The sequence below is a fragment of the Heptranchias perlo genome, chromosome 7 (assembly GCF_035084215.1).
Source record: "Heptranchias perlo isolate sHepPer1 chromosome 7, sHepPer1.hap1, whole genome shotgun sequence".
NCBI classification, from domain to species: domain Eukaryota; kingdom Metazoa; phylum Chordata; class Chondrichthyes; order Hexanchiformes; family Hexanchidae; genus Heptranchias; species Heptranchias perlo.
The window spans coordinates 97,100,867-97,116,943 of record NC_090331.1 but is presented as its reverse complement, the minus strand read 5'-3'; the positions used below and the strand labels follow the sequence as shown (position 1 = coordinate 97,116,943).

At 42.9% G+C, this 16,077-nt stretch overlaps 1 protein-coding gene across 2 annotated transcripts in view; it reads left to right on the top strand.

Moving 5' to 3' along the window:
- Positions 1–13,448, top strand: part of kansl1l (KAT8 regulatory NSL complex subunit 1-like) — a 104,877-nt gene extending 91,429 nt beyond the window's left edge. For both annotated transcript variants that reach the window (XM_067988148.1, XM_067988149.1), the window contains exons 12-16: positions 1,920–1,974; positions 4,426–4,538; positions 6,179–6,347; positions 9,527–9,851; positions 12,999–13,448. In XM_067988148.1, the coding sequence (XP_067844249.1) occupies positions 1,920–1,974; positions 4,426–4,538; positions 6,179–6,347; positions 9,527–9,793 (604 nt within the window). In that variant the 3' untranslated portion in view covers positions 9,794–9,851; positions 12,999–13,448. The remainder of the gene's footprint in view (positions 1–1,919; positions 1,975–4,425; positions 4,539–6,178; positions 6,348–9,526; positions 9,852–12,998) is intronic.
- Positions 13,449–16,077: the final 2,629 nt, after the last annotated feature.

The window sequence follows — 16,077 nt, the reverse complement described above, 5'->3', positions numbered from 1 at the left end:
GCATGAGTCACTGACAACTAACATTCAGGTGCAACAAGCAATTAGGAAGGCAAATGGTATGTTGGCCTTTATTACAAGAGGATTTGAGTGCAGGAGTAAAGATGTCTTACTGCAATTATATAGGGCCTTGGTGAGACCGCACCTGGAGTATTGTGTACAATTTTGGTCTCTTTACCTAAGAAACAATATACTTGCCACAGAGGCAGTGCAACAAAGGTTCACCAGACTGATTCCTGGGATGGCGGGATTGTCGTATGAGGAGAGATTGAGTATTCTCTCGAGTTTAGAAGAATGAGAGGTGATCTCATTGAAACATACAAAATTCTTACAGGGCTCGACAGGGAGGATGTTTCCCCTGACTGGGGAGTCTAGAACCAGGGGTCAGTGTCTCAGAATAAAGGGGTAGGCCATTTAGGACTGAGACGAGGAGAAATTTCTTCACTCAGAGGGAGGTGAATCTTTGGAATTCTCTCCCCCAGAGGGCTGTGGAGGCTCAGTCATTGAGTACATTCAAAACAGAGATCGATGGATTTCTAGATATTAAAGGCATCAAGGGATATGGGGATAGTGCAGGAAAATGACGTTGAGGTAGAAGATCAGCCATGATCTTGTTGAATGGCGGAACTGGCTCGAGCGGCCAGATGGCCTGCTCCTGCTCCTATTTCTTACGTTCTTTTATGTTCATTCAAAGAACAAAGGGCGACCCTACCTGTACGAAGGGCGACCCTACCTGTACGAAGGGCGACCCTACCTGTACGAAGGGCGACCCTACCTGTACGAAGGGCGACCCTACCTGTACGAAGGGCGACCCTACCTGTACGAAGGGCGACCCTACCTGTACGAAGGGCGACCCTACCTGTACGAAGGGCGACCCTACCTGTACGAAGGGCGACCGCACCTGTACGAAGGGCGACCGCACCTGTACGAAGGGCGACCCTACAGGAACTAATCTAACTTGTTTTCAAAAAAAATATCAAATTGAGAACTAAACTTTTAAGAACTACAAGCATGGCAGATTCATTCACTTGCTTGTACATGCAATTAAATAATGCCCTTTTTATACCAGACTAGGTGATGGTTAAAATAAAAGAAATAAAGAAAGACTTGCATTTATATAGCACCTTTCACGACCTCAGGTCATCCCAAAGCACTTCACAGTCAATGAAGTATTTTTTAAAGTGTAGTTAGTCACTGTTGTACTGTAGGAAACATGGCAGCCAATTTGCTCATCTGTTTTTGATGTTGGGTGAGGGATAAATATTGGCCAGGACAGTGGGGAGGACTCTTCTTCGAGATAGTGCTTGGGGATCTTATACCTGAGATGGCAGGCGGGGTCTCGCTTTAACGTCTCATCTGAAAGACGGCACCTCCGACAGTGCAGTGCTCCCACAGTACTGCACTGGAGTGTCAGCCTAGAGCACATGTGCTGCACTCCACTAGTAGCTGCAATGAAAACATGAGATTCTGTGTTTAATCATTTTGATCATAACACGTGTTTAAAGTTCAGTATTATTTAGAGCAGAGGAGGTTACGGGGAGATTTAATAAGAGGTGTTCAAAATTATGAGGGGTTTTGATAGAGTAAATAAGGAGAAACTGTTTCCAGTGGCAGGAGGGTCGGTAACCAGAGGACACAGATTTAATATAATTGGCAAAAGAGCCAGAGGAAACGAGGAGAAATTTTTCTACGCAGCGAGTTGTTGAGATCTGGAACACACTGCCTGAAAGGGTGATGGAAGCAGATCCAATAATAACTTTCAACTGGAACATATGCAGGGCTGTGGGAAAAGAGCAGGGAGTAGGTCTAATTGGATAGCTCTTTCACAAATCCCACACAGGCACGATGGGCCGAATGGCCTCCTTCCGTGCCATATCATTCTATGATTTGTTGGTCAAATCTGTTTTCTCTTGCATCAACAGCTGGCGAATTGTGGCCATCAAACCACTGAAGGAACTACACATACAAGGAAAAGCGGTAGGTTTAAAATGTACAGAAAATGTTGCAATAACAGTGGCGACCCCTCACATTAATCATGCAGAGCGAGTGTTCAAGTTGCAGCTGTCAAATTGATTTAAATCAGTTACATTTTCCATCGGTTGTACTGAGTAGTTTTGTGCTGGATGTCCCTGGTTTTGCTTTCCACCTCATTGCACCCATCTGATATTATTTTATAGCATGGGTAATAGATAAACAGCTCTCAGTACGCACTGACATTTTAAAAACATGCCAGCAGTAAACAGCGGATTTACTATCCTATACAATCCTATACTGATCAGTCGCTTATAGTCAATTCGATTCACTCCACGTGATATCGAGAAACGGCTGAGTGCACTGGATACAGCAAAGGCTATGGGCCCCGACAACATCCTGGCTGTAGTGCTGAAGACTTGTGCTCCAGAACTAGCTGTGCCTCTAGCCAAGCTGTTCCAGTACAGCTGCAACACTGGTATCTACCCGACAGTGTGGAAAATTGCCCGGGTATGTCCTGTCCACAAAAAGCAGGACAAATCAAATCCGGCCAATTACCGCCCCATCAGTCTACTCTCAATCATCAGAAAAGTGATGGAAGATGTCGTCGACAGTGCTATCAAGCGGCACTTACTCACCAATAACCTGCTCACTGATGCTCAGTTTCAGTTCCGCCAGGACCACTCGGCTCCAGACCTCATTACAGCCTTGGTCCAAACATGGACAAAAGAGCTGAATTCCAGAGGTGAGGTGAGAGTGACTGCCCTTGACATCAAGGCAGCATTTGATCGAGTGTGGCACCAAGGAGCCCTAGTAAAAATTTAAGTCAATGGGAATCGGGGGGAAAACTCTCCAGTGGCTGGAGTCATACCTAGCACAAAGGAAGATGGTAGTGGTTGTTGGAGGCCAATCATCTCAGCCCCAGGACATTGCTGCAGGAGTTCCTCAGGGCAGTGTCCGAGGCCCAACCATCTTCAGCTGCTTCATCAATGACCTTCCCTCCATCATAAGGTCAGAAATGGGGATGTTCGCTGATGATTGCACAGTGTTCAGTTCCATTCACAATCCCTCAAATAATGAAGCAGTCCGAGCCCGCTTGCAGCAAGTGCTGGATAACATCCAGGCTTGGGCTGATAAGTGGCAAGTAACATTTGAGCCAGACAAGTGCCAGGCAATGACCATCTCCAACAAGAGAGGGTCTAACCACCTCCCCTTGACATTCAACGGCATTACCATTGCCGAATCTCCCACCTTCAACATCCTGGGGGTCACCATTGACCAGAAACTTAACTGGACTAGCCATATAAATACTGTGGCTACAAGAGCAGGTCAGAGGCTGGGTATTCTGCAGCGAGTGACTCACCTCCTGACTCCTCAAAGCCTTTCCACCATCTACAAGGCACAAGTCAGGAGTGTGATGCAATACTCTCCACTTGCCTGGATGAGTGCAGCTCCAACAACACTCAAGAAGCTCGACACCATTCAGGACAAAGCAGCCCGTTTGATTGGTACCCCATCCACCACCCTAAACATTGACTCCCTTCACCACCGGCGCACCGTGGCTGCAGTGTGTACCATCCACAGGATGTACTGCAGCAACTTGCCAAGGCTTCTTCGACAGCACCTCCCAAACCCGCGACTTCTACCACCTAGAAGGATAAGGGCAGCAGGCACATGGGAATAACACCCCTGCACGTTCCCCTCCAAGTCACACACCATCCCGACTTGGAAATATATCGCCGTTCCTTCATCGTCGCTGGGTCAAAATCCTGGAACTCCCTTCCTAACAGCACTGTGGGAGAACCTTCACCACACGGACTGCAGCGGTTCAAGAAGGCAGCTCACCACCACCTTCTCAAGGGCAATTAGGGATGGACAATAAATGCCGGCCTCGCCAGCGACGCCCACATCCCATGAACGAATTTTAAAAAGTCCTTTTCAGACCTTCTGGCCTCATGATGGGCAGGAGAGGGTCGGGAGGGGTTCAAAATGTAAAAACAGGGAACGCGGCCCCATCCGGCTGCGTACGTGCCTGCCATCATTTTCACGGCAGCGGATTACATGGTGTGCGAGTGTCCCGCTGTGGGCTGTTTAAACCTCCAAGGGTCCCCAGCTGCGGCCTCCTGCCACTGATTTTCCTGCCTGGCAGACAGCCACAGCCTGTCAATTTGACTGGCTACCGGACAGGCAACAGAAGAAAAAATGGTAATGGTGTCCTGCAGTTAAGTTCGGCAGGACCTCTGCATCCCCGGCCCATCGCGTTCCCCGCCCGATTTCACCCTCCCCATAAATATCGGGGCCTCTGTATTTCCAGCATTTTAAGTCTTTATTTCAGATTCACATTTTTTTCTCTTGAGGTGCAGTGCCACCTTAGTAAAAGCATTTTAAGAGGATTTATTTGAATTAGGGCCAAGAGTTTAGTTTCTGTTGGTCACTGTCTGTCTACCTTGCTCACAGCTAGAAGACACTTCAGATGAAGCATTTGCTTTGCAGCATAAAAAACACGAAGAAAGGGAGCAGGCAAGGTGGTTCCTGTGGGAGCAGAGCAGGTGTCATCGAAGGGGCAACAGGCAGGTGTACTGATCCAACATGGCATTACATCTCTCTCTCTCTCTCTAGGAATGCATTGAGAATTGTATTTTAACAAACTAAATTACTTTCACTGTTTCTCAATATTCATTCTGCATTGGTACATTGTACAAGGAATATTGAGTTTCCTAATCTGGTATATATTCTTTGACTATAATCTGCTTACTGTTTTTCATCTTTCATTTTTTTCTAAGTTTGTACAATATATGATCATACTTAAAACAATGTTATTGTAAAGTTTCTCCTCTCTGGAAGCCATTGACTCCTTGTTGGCGTGTGGTTTCACAGGCACTGTCGGCCCTCGGTACATGGGTACTGGCAGCCCTCAGTACATGGGTACCAACAGCTCTCGGTACATGTGCACTGAGAGCCCTGGGTACACGGGCTCTTGTGTGAGCATCAGCAGGCTTTTCTACTGAGCCCCATGCTCTCCTCACCCGACATCCGTACACATGCATTTTCCAGAGTGGTCATTGAATAATGAGCAGGACCCCTGGGTGATTCTTCCCTTTCCAGCTTAGTTGTAGCGCCCACCTGCTGCTCCAGCTGTGACCAGATAACTGAGCATAGAGCCAGAATCGAATTTGAGAACTTCCTGGTCTTCTAAGTACTACACACGATGGTGCCTTATCCACAGGGTCATTGTGGAGCTTTAAAACTCATCTTTGGAGGGCCGATAGACCCAGTTGTGGATAAACTGAAACATAAGAACATAAGAAATAGGAGCAGGAGTAGGCCAATCGGCCCCTCGAGCCTGCTCCGCCATTCAATAAGATCATGGCTGATCTGGTCCTAACCTCAAATCTAAAATCATGTCCAATTTCCTGCCCGCTCCCCGTAACCCCTAATTCCCTTGGCTTTATCGTGGTAAGGGTTTTATTGAGAGCAACTCAACACATACTGCTATTGCTGACAACTGTTGGAGGCCTTTGTGGACTCTTAATGATGTCTGTCTGTTTGTTGAGACTTTCATTGTTTTCTCTTGGATGTTGCCATGCCACATAACATCTGTGTGCAAGTCAGCTCAAACAGGCCTCTGCCAAGTACCACTCTGCAAGTGGACAGCGGAGCAGCAGGGGTGGCTCTCTCTCACCGTGGGCAGTTTCTGTTCTCAGCTCTGATCTCTGCACAGTGACATAGCTGAGGAATGAGAACTTGCAGGTGTCAGACCCACAATCGCAGATCCAACACACATCTGCATTGAGTTTTTAATTCTATCGTGGTCAGTTTTGTATTGAGATTGTAGATTATGGAATTGGATTATTTGGTGATTCTGTATTAATCTGGATGTCTGAAAATCACTGGCTGTAAGGACACTTTATTTGTGCTGAATTCATTGTTGGAAAAAGGGTCAACAGAACCCAGCTTGTGCTGAACTTCCTGGCACATGAGCCTCTGAAACAGTAGCCAGAAACAACCTTATTCCCTCCAGCGAGAGAAACCTCTCCACTAAGTTGAAGAAATCTCCAGACTTGTTCATAACTTTCAAATAATACATCTGGGGGTGTAGTTTGTACTGAAAGTGCTCTACCCGGCTTTCCTTCTGATTTTAAAATCAAAGGTAAATACAGAAAATGTCTTTTATAGCCTTTTGGCTTATCACTGCCGCATTTCCCAATAGGTCATCATCGTTCAGTAAGAATACCGATGACCATTTGAATCCTCATCTTCCATCTCCTTCAGAGAGTGAAAACCAACTCAGCCTTCATCGCTCAGTGTGCTGTGTTACTGAGACGACACAGAGTGAAGAGACTCAGGATTTTTCCTTGGAGGGAGTGCCTGATGCAAAGGTAGGTAATGTACAATTAAATGTTCAATGGGAAAAACATACTAGTTGCTTATAGTAGGTTGGAGAAAATGTTATTCCTCGTATCGTGTTGTTGTATATCATTTGAACACTTCCATTGTTTCTATTAGGCATTTGTTTTTGCAGTAAATCTGGAGATGCGTATGTTTCACTGTCTGAATTTGTGTTACCTTTCTAGTAACCTGGCCTTTGGCGACACTTGTCAGGCTCATTCTCTCCCTGTCAACCCTATGTGCTGCTGTTGCTCTCCCTTCATAATCCCATTTCAGCTAGATGCATTCTGTGCTGTGAGCTGTGTTGTGGCCAATATCCAAGACAACACATCTTCTGACTGAGCATTGCCATGGATGATTCATTATCACTTAAAAGAAATTATGCATCCTGTATGTCTGTCAGACTTCCAATCTTTCATCATACATGCAAAGACTGTTTCATACTTACATCTGATTGTCCCAAAAGCCAAATTCATAATACTGCAACTGAGCATGGACATAGAATGTACAGCACAGAAACAGGCCATTCGGCCCAACAAGTCAATGCTGGTGTTTATGCTCCACACAAGTCTCCTCCCACCCCTCTTCAGCTCACCCTATCACCATACCCTTCTATTCCTTCCTCATGTGTTTATCGAGCTTCCCCTTAAATCCATCTACACTATTCACCTCAACTACTCCTTGTGGTAGTGAGTTCCACATTCTCACCACTCTCTGGGTAAAGAAGTTGGAACATGTATTTGGCTTGGCCTCCTACTATTCTGAGTTACTGACCGGATATGTCCTGAAGATATGCTAGAATTTATGTAATTTATTAAATCATACCAATTAAAGTATGTGATGTTTAATTATATATCTTTCAGACTGAAGGATGCTCAATATAATTGTTTTTTTGATACAAATGTTTATTTTCTACCCTACTCCTCTAATTTACAGTCGATCAAACATGTTTGTCATTTTGTGCCCAGAATGGTGTGAATATTCCTATGGAATCAGTGGAGCAGCCCGACTACTGGCAGAATTCCTGCTTAATTCTCTGCATTGCAGATCTCAGCTTAGTTGTCTGAGGTGGTGTTTCATCTGAGAGAAAGGGGTAATGCAAAAGTGCATCTTGGAACTTACAGCGTCTTGTTTGGTCAGTGGTGAGGCAAGACAAAGCAAAAAAAGAATATCTTCAACTTAATCACCTCTTAAAAATAAATCAGTTGCTAGATCTCTAAAAGCTGGATTATTGGATATAATTTACCAGGAGTTACCCCTCCCATCAACCAAAGTTCCTTTTCCTTTGGGACATCACATAGTATATGACATTGTGTATGTGCCTGGATACAGGTAACCAGCTGAGTTGGCGATAGGGAGACTGTGATTAGTGGTCATTTTGAATAGTTTGATATAAAATAGCAAATGGAAAACATAATCAGAAAAAAATATAAACTGTTAGCCTGTAAAGAATGGGCAGTACAGATGACAAGGCATGCATGGAGAGAGATGGCGGTGATTTGTTACGCAGCAAATGAATCTTTAACGCAGTGAAGGAGCAGGTAAAGGGTTAAAACAGTGAAGGTTGATCATTCAGTGCTTTTTCATCAAGTAATTAATTGTTTAGTGACAGACCCTGCCATGATGAAGAAGCTTTCCCGAGATTGCTGAGGAATCACATTTTGCTGGCAACAATGTAAGTGTAGAGTTTGAGGAGGAGAGCCAGATGAGAATTAAGAAGTAAAAGTGTTAGTGGCAGCTGATGGGACATATCAAACCACTGGAATAGGCTCATCTGGCTCTCCTCCTCAACTCTACACTTACATTGTTGCCAGCAAAATGTGATTCCTCAGCAATCACTCGGGAAAGCTTCTTCATCATGGCAGAGTCTGTCACTAAACAATTAATTACTTGATGAAAAAGCACAGCTGGAATCGCCAACTCAGCTGGTTACCTGTATCCAGGCACATACACAATGTCATATACTACGTGATGTCCCAAAGGAAAAGGAACTTTGGTCGATGGGAGGGGTAACTCCTGGTAAATTATATCCAATAATCCACTTCTTGGTTTCATTGGTCAGAACATTGAATACAGGAGTTGGGATGTCTTGTTGAAGTTGTACAAGACATTAGTTAGGCCACACTTGGAATACTGTGTACAGTTCTGGTCACCCTATTATAGAAAGGATATTATTAAACTAGAAAGAGTGCAGAAAAGATTTACTAGGATGCTACCAGGACTTGATGGTTTGACTTATAGGGAGAGGTTGGATCGACTGAGACTTTTTTCCCTGGAGAGTAGGATCTTATAGAAGTCTATAAAATAATGAGGGGCATAGATAAGGTAGATAGTCAAAATCTTTTCCCAAAGGTAGGGGAGTCTATAACGAGGGGGCATAGATTTAAGGTAAGAGGGGAGAGATACAAAAGGGTCCAGAGGGGCAATTTTTTCACTCAAAGAGTGGTGAGTGTCTGGAACGAGCTGCCAGAGGCAGTAGTAGAGGCGGGTACAATTTTGTCTTTTAAAAAGCATTTGGACAGTTACATGGGTAAGATGGGTATAGAGGGATATGGGCCAAGTGCAGGCAACTGGGACTAGCTTAGTGGTATAAACTGGGCGACATGGACATGTTGGGCCGAAGGGCCTGTTTCCATGTTGTAAACTTCTATGATTCTATGTATGACACTGTACAAGATGGGAGTTACCAAACAAGCACTTGCTGTATGACACTGTACAAGATGGGAGTTACCAAGCTACAGGTTGGATTTTACATAACATTAGAGTTCTTCAACGTGCAATATGATTCATTAAGAATTTGGGATAAGACTTGAGCAATTTAACCTGCAGTGAAGTAAGAAACATTGTTTCTTGTCTCTCTGAATCTCTTGAGCACATTTTTTTCTGGAATTCAGAATATGACAGCCGATTAAGACTCCAAAGCCCCTGGGCGTATTTATTGTGAAAGATGGACATGACCTGTGAGTGAGCCACTAGTGAGGCGGGTTTAAAAATGTACAAAGATCAAATACTGTTTTGCTGCAGAGCTTCAGGATTTTGCTTAGGTGTGCTCATCCTTGTGAATACAATATTGGAGAAGAATAAAGTGTAATGGAAAATATAAAAGACTTCTGGTTTTGAAAATCATAAACATAGCTTTCTTTGTAACGAGAACTGCGCTTTATTGCAGGTCGTTCTGCCCTGGAATTGTCGAACTTTCCCTCTGAGTGAAGAAGAGATGAAACATTTAACTCATCCGGAGGTGGTTGTAGCTCATAAAGGCGGCCCCAGACCACTCACAAGGTCATACTCAGCGCTCAGTGTGAATAGCCCAGCTCATAACCAGTCACCCTGTGGCACTGCAACTTCAGAGAGAGGGCCATCTACTGGACAGATACATGCTGAAGAAACAGAATGTAAACTCTCACACCGGGAACAGAACAGTGCAAAGAAGTAGTGCCAATAAACCTGGGTTTATTTAGCAAACACAGAGAAAATTATTGAATGATCATAAGGTGATATTGCTGTAATTTTTGTTTTATTACATTTTTTTTAATGTAACTACCATTTGCTTAGCAATAATTTACTAATTTCTCCCCTCCCCTCCTGAAGGTGCAGACTTCAACAGGGGTGCGGTTTTATGGATGTGAGTGCCCTGCCAGTACTTCATCCAAGTGGTTATAATTCATGCATGAGCTAAGGCTATTTACTCGCGGAGGGCATCACAGCGGTGCTGTATCCTGCCTTCAGATAACATCCACACATGGGTATTTTTCAGGAGTTACTGGATAGCAACCAGGAGCAGGAGCCCTGGCTGATTTAGTTTTTCACAGTAATCTAGGGCATGGAGCTAATTGTAAACCCCTACTGCTGCCCCAGCAGAGATCAGATCAGGAGTTGAACCTGGGTCGTGCCCGTGTAACACTTTCAGGCCCGTGCACACGTAGCGAAAGATGCACAGTTTATATGTCTCAAAGTTCCCTGTAACACGGCTGAGTTTCAGACGATGAGGTTGTTTTGATTCTGTTGAGGTTGTACTCCAGTCCTGCTACAAATTAATTTCCAAGCAGCTGATTCCAGTCAATCTGAACACAGGTCGTCCATAACAGAGCAGCCACAAAAACTTAGTTTGCAGAGATTCCAAGCCACAACTAAATTATCCCAACTTGGATACCTCCTGTCTCACACCCTGGATGTAAACCTGGGAGATTCTCTAGACTTATCCCTCAGTTTGCAATGTATTGAATGCAGTGTGGTTTTTGGGGCTCCAGTATGGTATGTGTGGCTCCTAACACTTCATTGGAGAAAAGTCTACCTTTTTAACACTCACTCCTGAGAACTTCAAGTCAAGAGAAAAAGATCAGTGAAGACAAATGTAGGTCCCTTACAGTCAAAAATGGGGGAAATAATAATGGGGAACAAAGAAATGGCACAAAAATTAAACACATACTTTGGTTCTGTCTTCACAAAGGAGGACACAAATAACCTCCCAGAAATGTTAGGGAACCAAGGGTCTAGTGAGAGGGAGGAACTGAAGGAAACCAGTATTAGTAAAAAAAAAAATAGTGCTAGGGAAATTAATGGGGCTAAAGGCTGACAAATCCCCAGGGCCTGATAACCTACATCCCAGAGTACTAAAGGAAGTGGCTCTGGAAATAGTGGATGCATTGGTGATCATCTTCCAAAATTCTATAGACTCTGGAACAGTTCCTACAGATTGGAGGGTGGCAAATGTAACCCCACTATTTAAAAAAGGAGGGAGAGAAAAAACAGGGAATTACAGACCAGTTAGCCTAACATCAGTAGTGGGGAAAATGCTAGAGTCTATTATAAAGGATGTGATAACAGGACACTTGGAAGGCATTAACGGGATTGGACAAAGTCAGCATGAGTTTATGAAAGGGAAATCATGCTTAACAAATGTACTGGAGTTTTTTGAGGATGTAACTGGTAGAATAGATAGGGGAGAACCAGTGGATGTGGTATATTTGGATTTTCAGAAGGCTTTTGATAAGGTCTCACACAAGAGGTTAGTGTGCAAAATTAAAGCACATGGGATTGGGGGGAATATACTGACATGGATTGAGAATTGGTTGACAGGAAACAGAGTAGGAATGAACAGGTCTTTTTCTGGGTGGCAGGCAGTGACTAGTGGGGTACCGCAGGGATCAGTGCTTGGACCCCAGCTATTCACAATATATATCAATGATTTGGATGAGGGAACGGAATGTAACATTTCCAAGTTTGCAGATGACACAAAGCTGGGGTGGAATGTGAGCTGTGAGGATGCAAAGAGGCTCCAATGTGATTTAGACAAGCTGGGTGATTGGGCAAGAACATGGCAGATGCAGTATAACGTGGATAAATGTGAGGTTATCCATTTTGGTTGTAAAAACAGAAAGACTAGGCCTATATTCACTCGAGTTTAGAAGAATGAGGTGATCTCATCGAAACATATAAAATTCTAACAGGACTAGACAGACTAGATGCAGGGAGGATGTTCCTGATGGCTGGGGAGTCCAGAACCAGGGGTCACAGTCTCAGGCTACAGGGTATGCCATTTAGAACCGAGATAAAGAGAAATTTCTTCACTCAGAGGGTGGTGAACCTGTGGAATTCTCGACCACAGAAGGCAGTGGAGGCCAAGTCATTAGATGTATTCAAGAAGGAGATAGATATATTTCTTAATGCTAAAGGGATCAAGGGAAAAAGCGGGAACAGGGTACTGAGTTAGACGATCAGCCATGATCATTTTGAATGGCGGAGCAGGCCCGAATGGCCTACTCTTGCTCCTATTTTCTATGTTCCACAATCTTGTGATATATTTGTGTCCTAGGGCTGCATGTCATTGCCAAAAGGGTATACTGTGACATGTTGAGATGGCATTTTGTTTGTTAGCAAATAACCTTCAAGGTTTCTTATCTCTTGGTGACACGTCTGACTCAACTGAAGCATCTTGAGAATTGTGTTTCAGCCATATCTATATAATTAGGAAGTTTTGTGTTTTTTTTTATTCGTTCATGGGATGTGGGCATTGCTGGCAAGGCCAGCATTTATTGCCCATCCCTAATTGCCCTTGAGAAGGTGATGGTGAGCCGCCTTGAAGCGCTGCAGTCCATGTGGTGAAGGTTCTCCCATGTATTTGGGAAATGCATGTTGACCTTATTAAATAGGCCCCCATGGAAAACATCACCATGGTCCAAATTGCACAATAGCAAGAAGGTTTTTCTTGCTACCTTCAAGTGTGGTTAGTATTTGTTACTTAGCCAGACCACTTGGTGGAGGGATATAGCATGAAGGCCAAACCTATTGAAATGCTGTCCGCAATTGATGGGCAAGCATGAATATCTCTCCTTCCACTACATTGATTCCCCCCCCCCCCCCCCCTACAGTAAAAAGCATCACAGCTGAGCTCCATTCTATCCTCCCTCACACATATGCTTTCTAGCAGAGGGGGAACCTTGACTGATTATTCACTTCCTTAGCCCAGGGCTGCTGAGGTCAGTTTTCCATTTGGGAATGTCCTGAAATTAACTCCAGAAAAGATCAATAAGGAAAATGGTCATAAGTTTCTGAATAACAATTGGTTATTTCCTGTTTTCAGTTTTGATTTTACTTTGTTAAATACAACTAATTCCTTGCATTTCCTATTTTTCTTGCAGCCAGCCATTAAATTGAAGCTATTACCCTCAATTAACCACCGTATGGTAGTGAAATACACTGGCAATCTGTTAGCTTTGGGCTGATTTTATCTCAAAATCATTCAGATGCAACTCAACAAATGTGTAAGTTCTGAACCTGGAGTCACACAAAGAGCTGCAATATTGGATGTTTGCACGGGGGAACTGGGTATGGATTATATTAACAAAGTCCCAGCCTCAATGAGAACAGCAGTATCCAAACATGTAAGCTTTTCTTTATCTACTGGACATTCTGCATCCTAAGATCATTTGACCAGCAGCTGGCTCTGTGGTCCTAAGAATTGATTAAAAGAAAATGTATGAAACTTTATTTGTGTCCAGGAATTGTTCCAAAACTGCTTGTTTTGTTTTCTTTTCACACCCTGTTGCCTTTCTTCTGTTACTTTTTAAAAATAAAGTTATTTTAGTTAAAAAAAAAATCTTGTCATTGTTCTCTCTTATCCAGTATGCAAAGGATATATCCTGGGCAGCTCTGCTATAAATCTGAAAGAGCAACAGGAAATGTTGTAAATGCTCAGCACCTGAAAGAGAAGGCAGGCTAATGTTTGAGGTCAAACTGGGTCACCAGCTGAAACATTAAATCATCTGTTAATTTTGTATGTTAGTTTTGTAACAGTTATTAAAGTTTTCAACTTTAACAATTTTAACAAGCCACAGCTTGTATAGCAAGAAAAATATTTTCAAACTATTGTCTGCCGCCACTTTGTCATTGTAATAACCTAACATTGGAAATAATTAGTTCTACACCCCAAAGCTTTCATTAATAGCCTGTATCAGTTACTTTCTCCAGTTGGGCTTCATGTGGCTCTGGTTCAGTGTGCATTATATTTCCTTCATTCCCCACCCTATGTGCAGTGTAAATCATTTTGTTTAAGTAATGTACCCTGGAGTTTGATAATTGTGGATGGGAGGAATGGACACATACAGACCATTGGTGAACAGCTATTCTTCCCATTGCAGAGATTTTTTTTTTAAATGTGCTTTCCCCCTCATTGCACCCTGATAATATTCAGCCAGATCCTCCAAAAGGGGAATTAATGACAGATTCCTGCTCCTATCTGCAGCTATCATGAAGCCAGATGACACACCCTTTCTCTGGGAACATAGACAAACAGGAGTAGGCCATTCTAATCTGTACCTCAACTCCATTTACCCACCTTTGCTCCAAATCCCCTGACACAAGTCTATTGATCCCTAAGAAACATAGATGTCACTAATAATAAATTCACACCTAAAGATTTGGGGTTTTTTCTGCACGAGTTCTTTGGCATATGTGAAATGAGAAATTTGAATTGAGATCAGTTTTTTTAAAAATAACACCAAAGTAGAAACCTCCTTTCTATCTCAGCTATAGGCTTTCTAAATCTGAACACTGACATTTTAACCCTGAGAGTCAGCTCAAGAACCGGATGAAGGTGATGGGGTCACTGATAAAGTAACACTCCACTTTTGTTGTTTAAAAATTTTATTAACGGTGACCTGCTCACAACCATGTCAATCTTTACATTTCTGGGCTTCAACTGTCTAAAAGACATCAGCTTTCACAGTACAGGCCCTATTTTCACAATGGACTGAAAGCCCAGACAAGTCGAATATAAAGGCAAATGAGTAACAATTTTAAATTAAGCTTTTAAAAAATTTAATGTTTTAGTTACATCATCTCCTGATATGAGAAACTTTAGAATTTATTTTAGCCATCAGTGTATCTGAACTGCTTATACCGGCTGGCTATCTAAGGATTAATGTGTGACCACCAGATATGACTAGGGACTCAATCTTCCTGTTGCACTCAGGCCAGTGCAAAACAAGGCTCATATGAGGTTGGCTCAAATTTGTCCAAAATGACTTCAGTTCTAATATTCTCTCGAAATAAAAAAAAAGCTTTGCAGACATGACAAGAGTTGAACAGTGATGTCTGCTCTACCATAATTGAATTTGTACCTGGAGACAGAACAAGAGTTGGAACAACCTTGTAAATATTAAGTGAAACCATTGCTGGTTAAAATCTGATGACAAATGAAGAAGGAAGGAAAGCTTTCACTGATGATTAGTCTTGGAGTAAATCCCTCCTCCCCTCCCCCATCAGTAATTTTAGCAGAACTGTAAGTTTGTACTTACATGGAAGTAACATCCTCCCTCCACACACCCATATACAGCTTTAAAGCTTTGGAATGCAAAAGACCCATTGAATTATAGCTCTCTTTCACATGACATGGCAAGCAATGCAGCTCGTCCTCTGCTGCCCACAGAACAACTCCTTTATGCTGTGCAATGTGGACAGACTACGATATAGTTAAACCCTCAGCACACGTTTACTCATTTTTTCCTAAAATCGCAAATCAGTTGGATTCCTTATTTCCATCAGTCATCCCTTCAGAGAGGCGACAGACTTTTAAAACCCAAATTTAACTAAGGCTGATGATTTAGCATATGTTAAAGTTTTGGACATTTTTATCCTTCTACATCAAGGCTTACAGAAAAGTCTTGGTAATCTCTCATTTCTCGATTTGTTGGGAGTGGTTCACCAATCTTCATTTAAAGTCTCATTAATAGTCACAGTATTTAAAATATGCTGCTCAAAACATTTGTGCTACCCAAAGGTTTGACTCGTGCTTTATGCCAAGTTAGCTGATCACAGCTGGGGCACTGATAGGTGCATTACAGCACTCGTGGGTTAAGGATAACAGGAATGGGTTCAGTTGTGATACCAACACTCACCATTTAGGCTCACACATGACAGGTGACTTGGGGCAAAGTACTACAGCCAATGCCTTCAGCAGAAAATAATTCGTGAAAGTTTTACTTTGCTGGAAAGTTGCCTCGTTCAAGGAGTGTTTGATCAGTTCTTTACAAAAATGATGAAATATTAAGTGAGGTGGTGCTGGGACTTCAACATCTAACCTTTTAGTTGAGACATAAAACTTCTGTTTCTAAAAGGAAAATATTTCCTCAATTCCTTGCAGAAACCCATATAAAATGGAGCAAAATTACTGGAGCTTAATGAACATCAGTTCATATACTTCTCACACAAATACTTCCA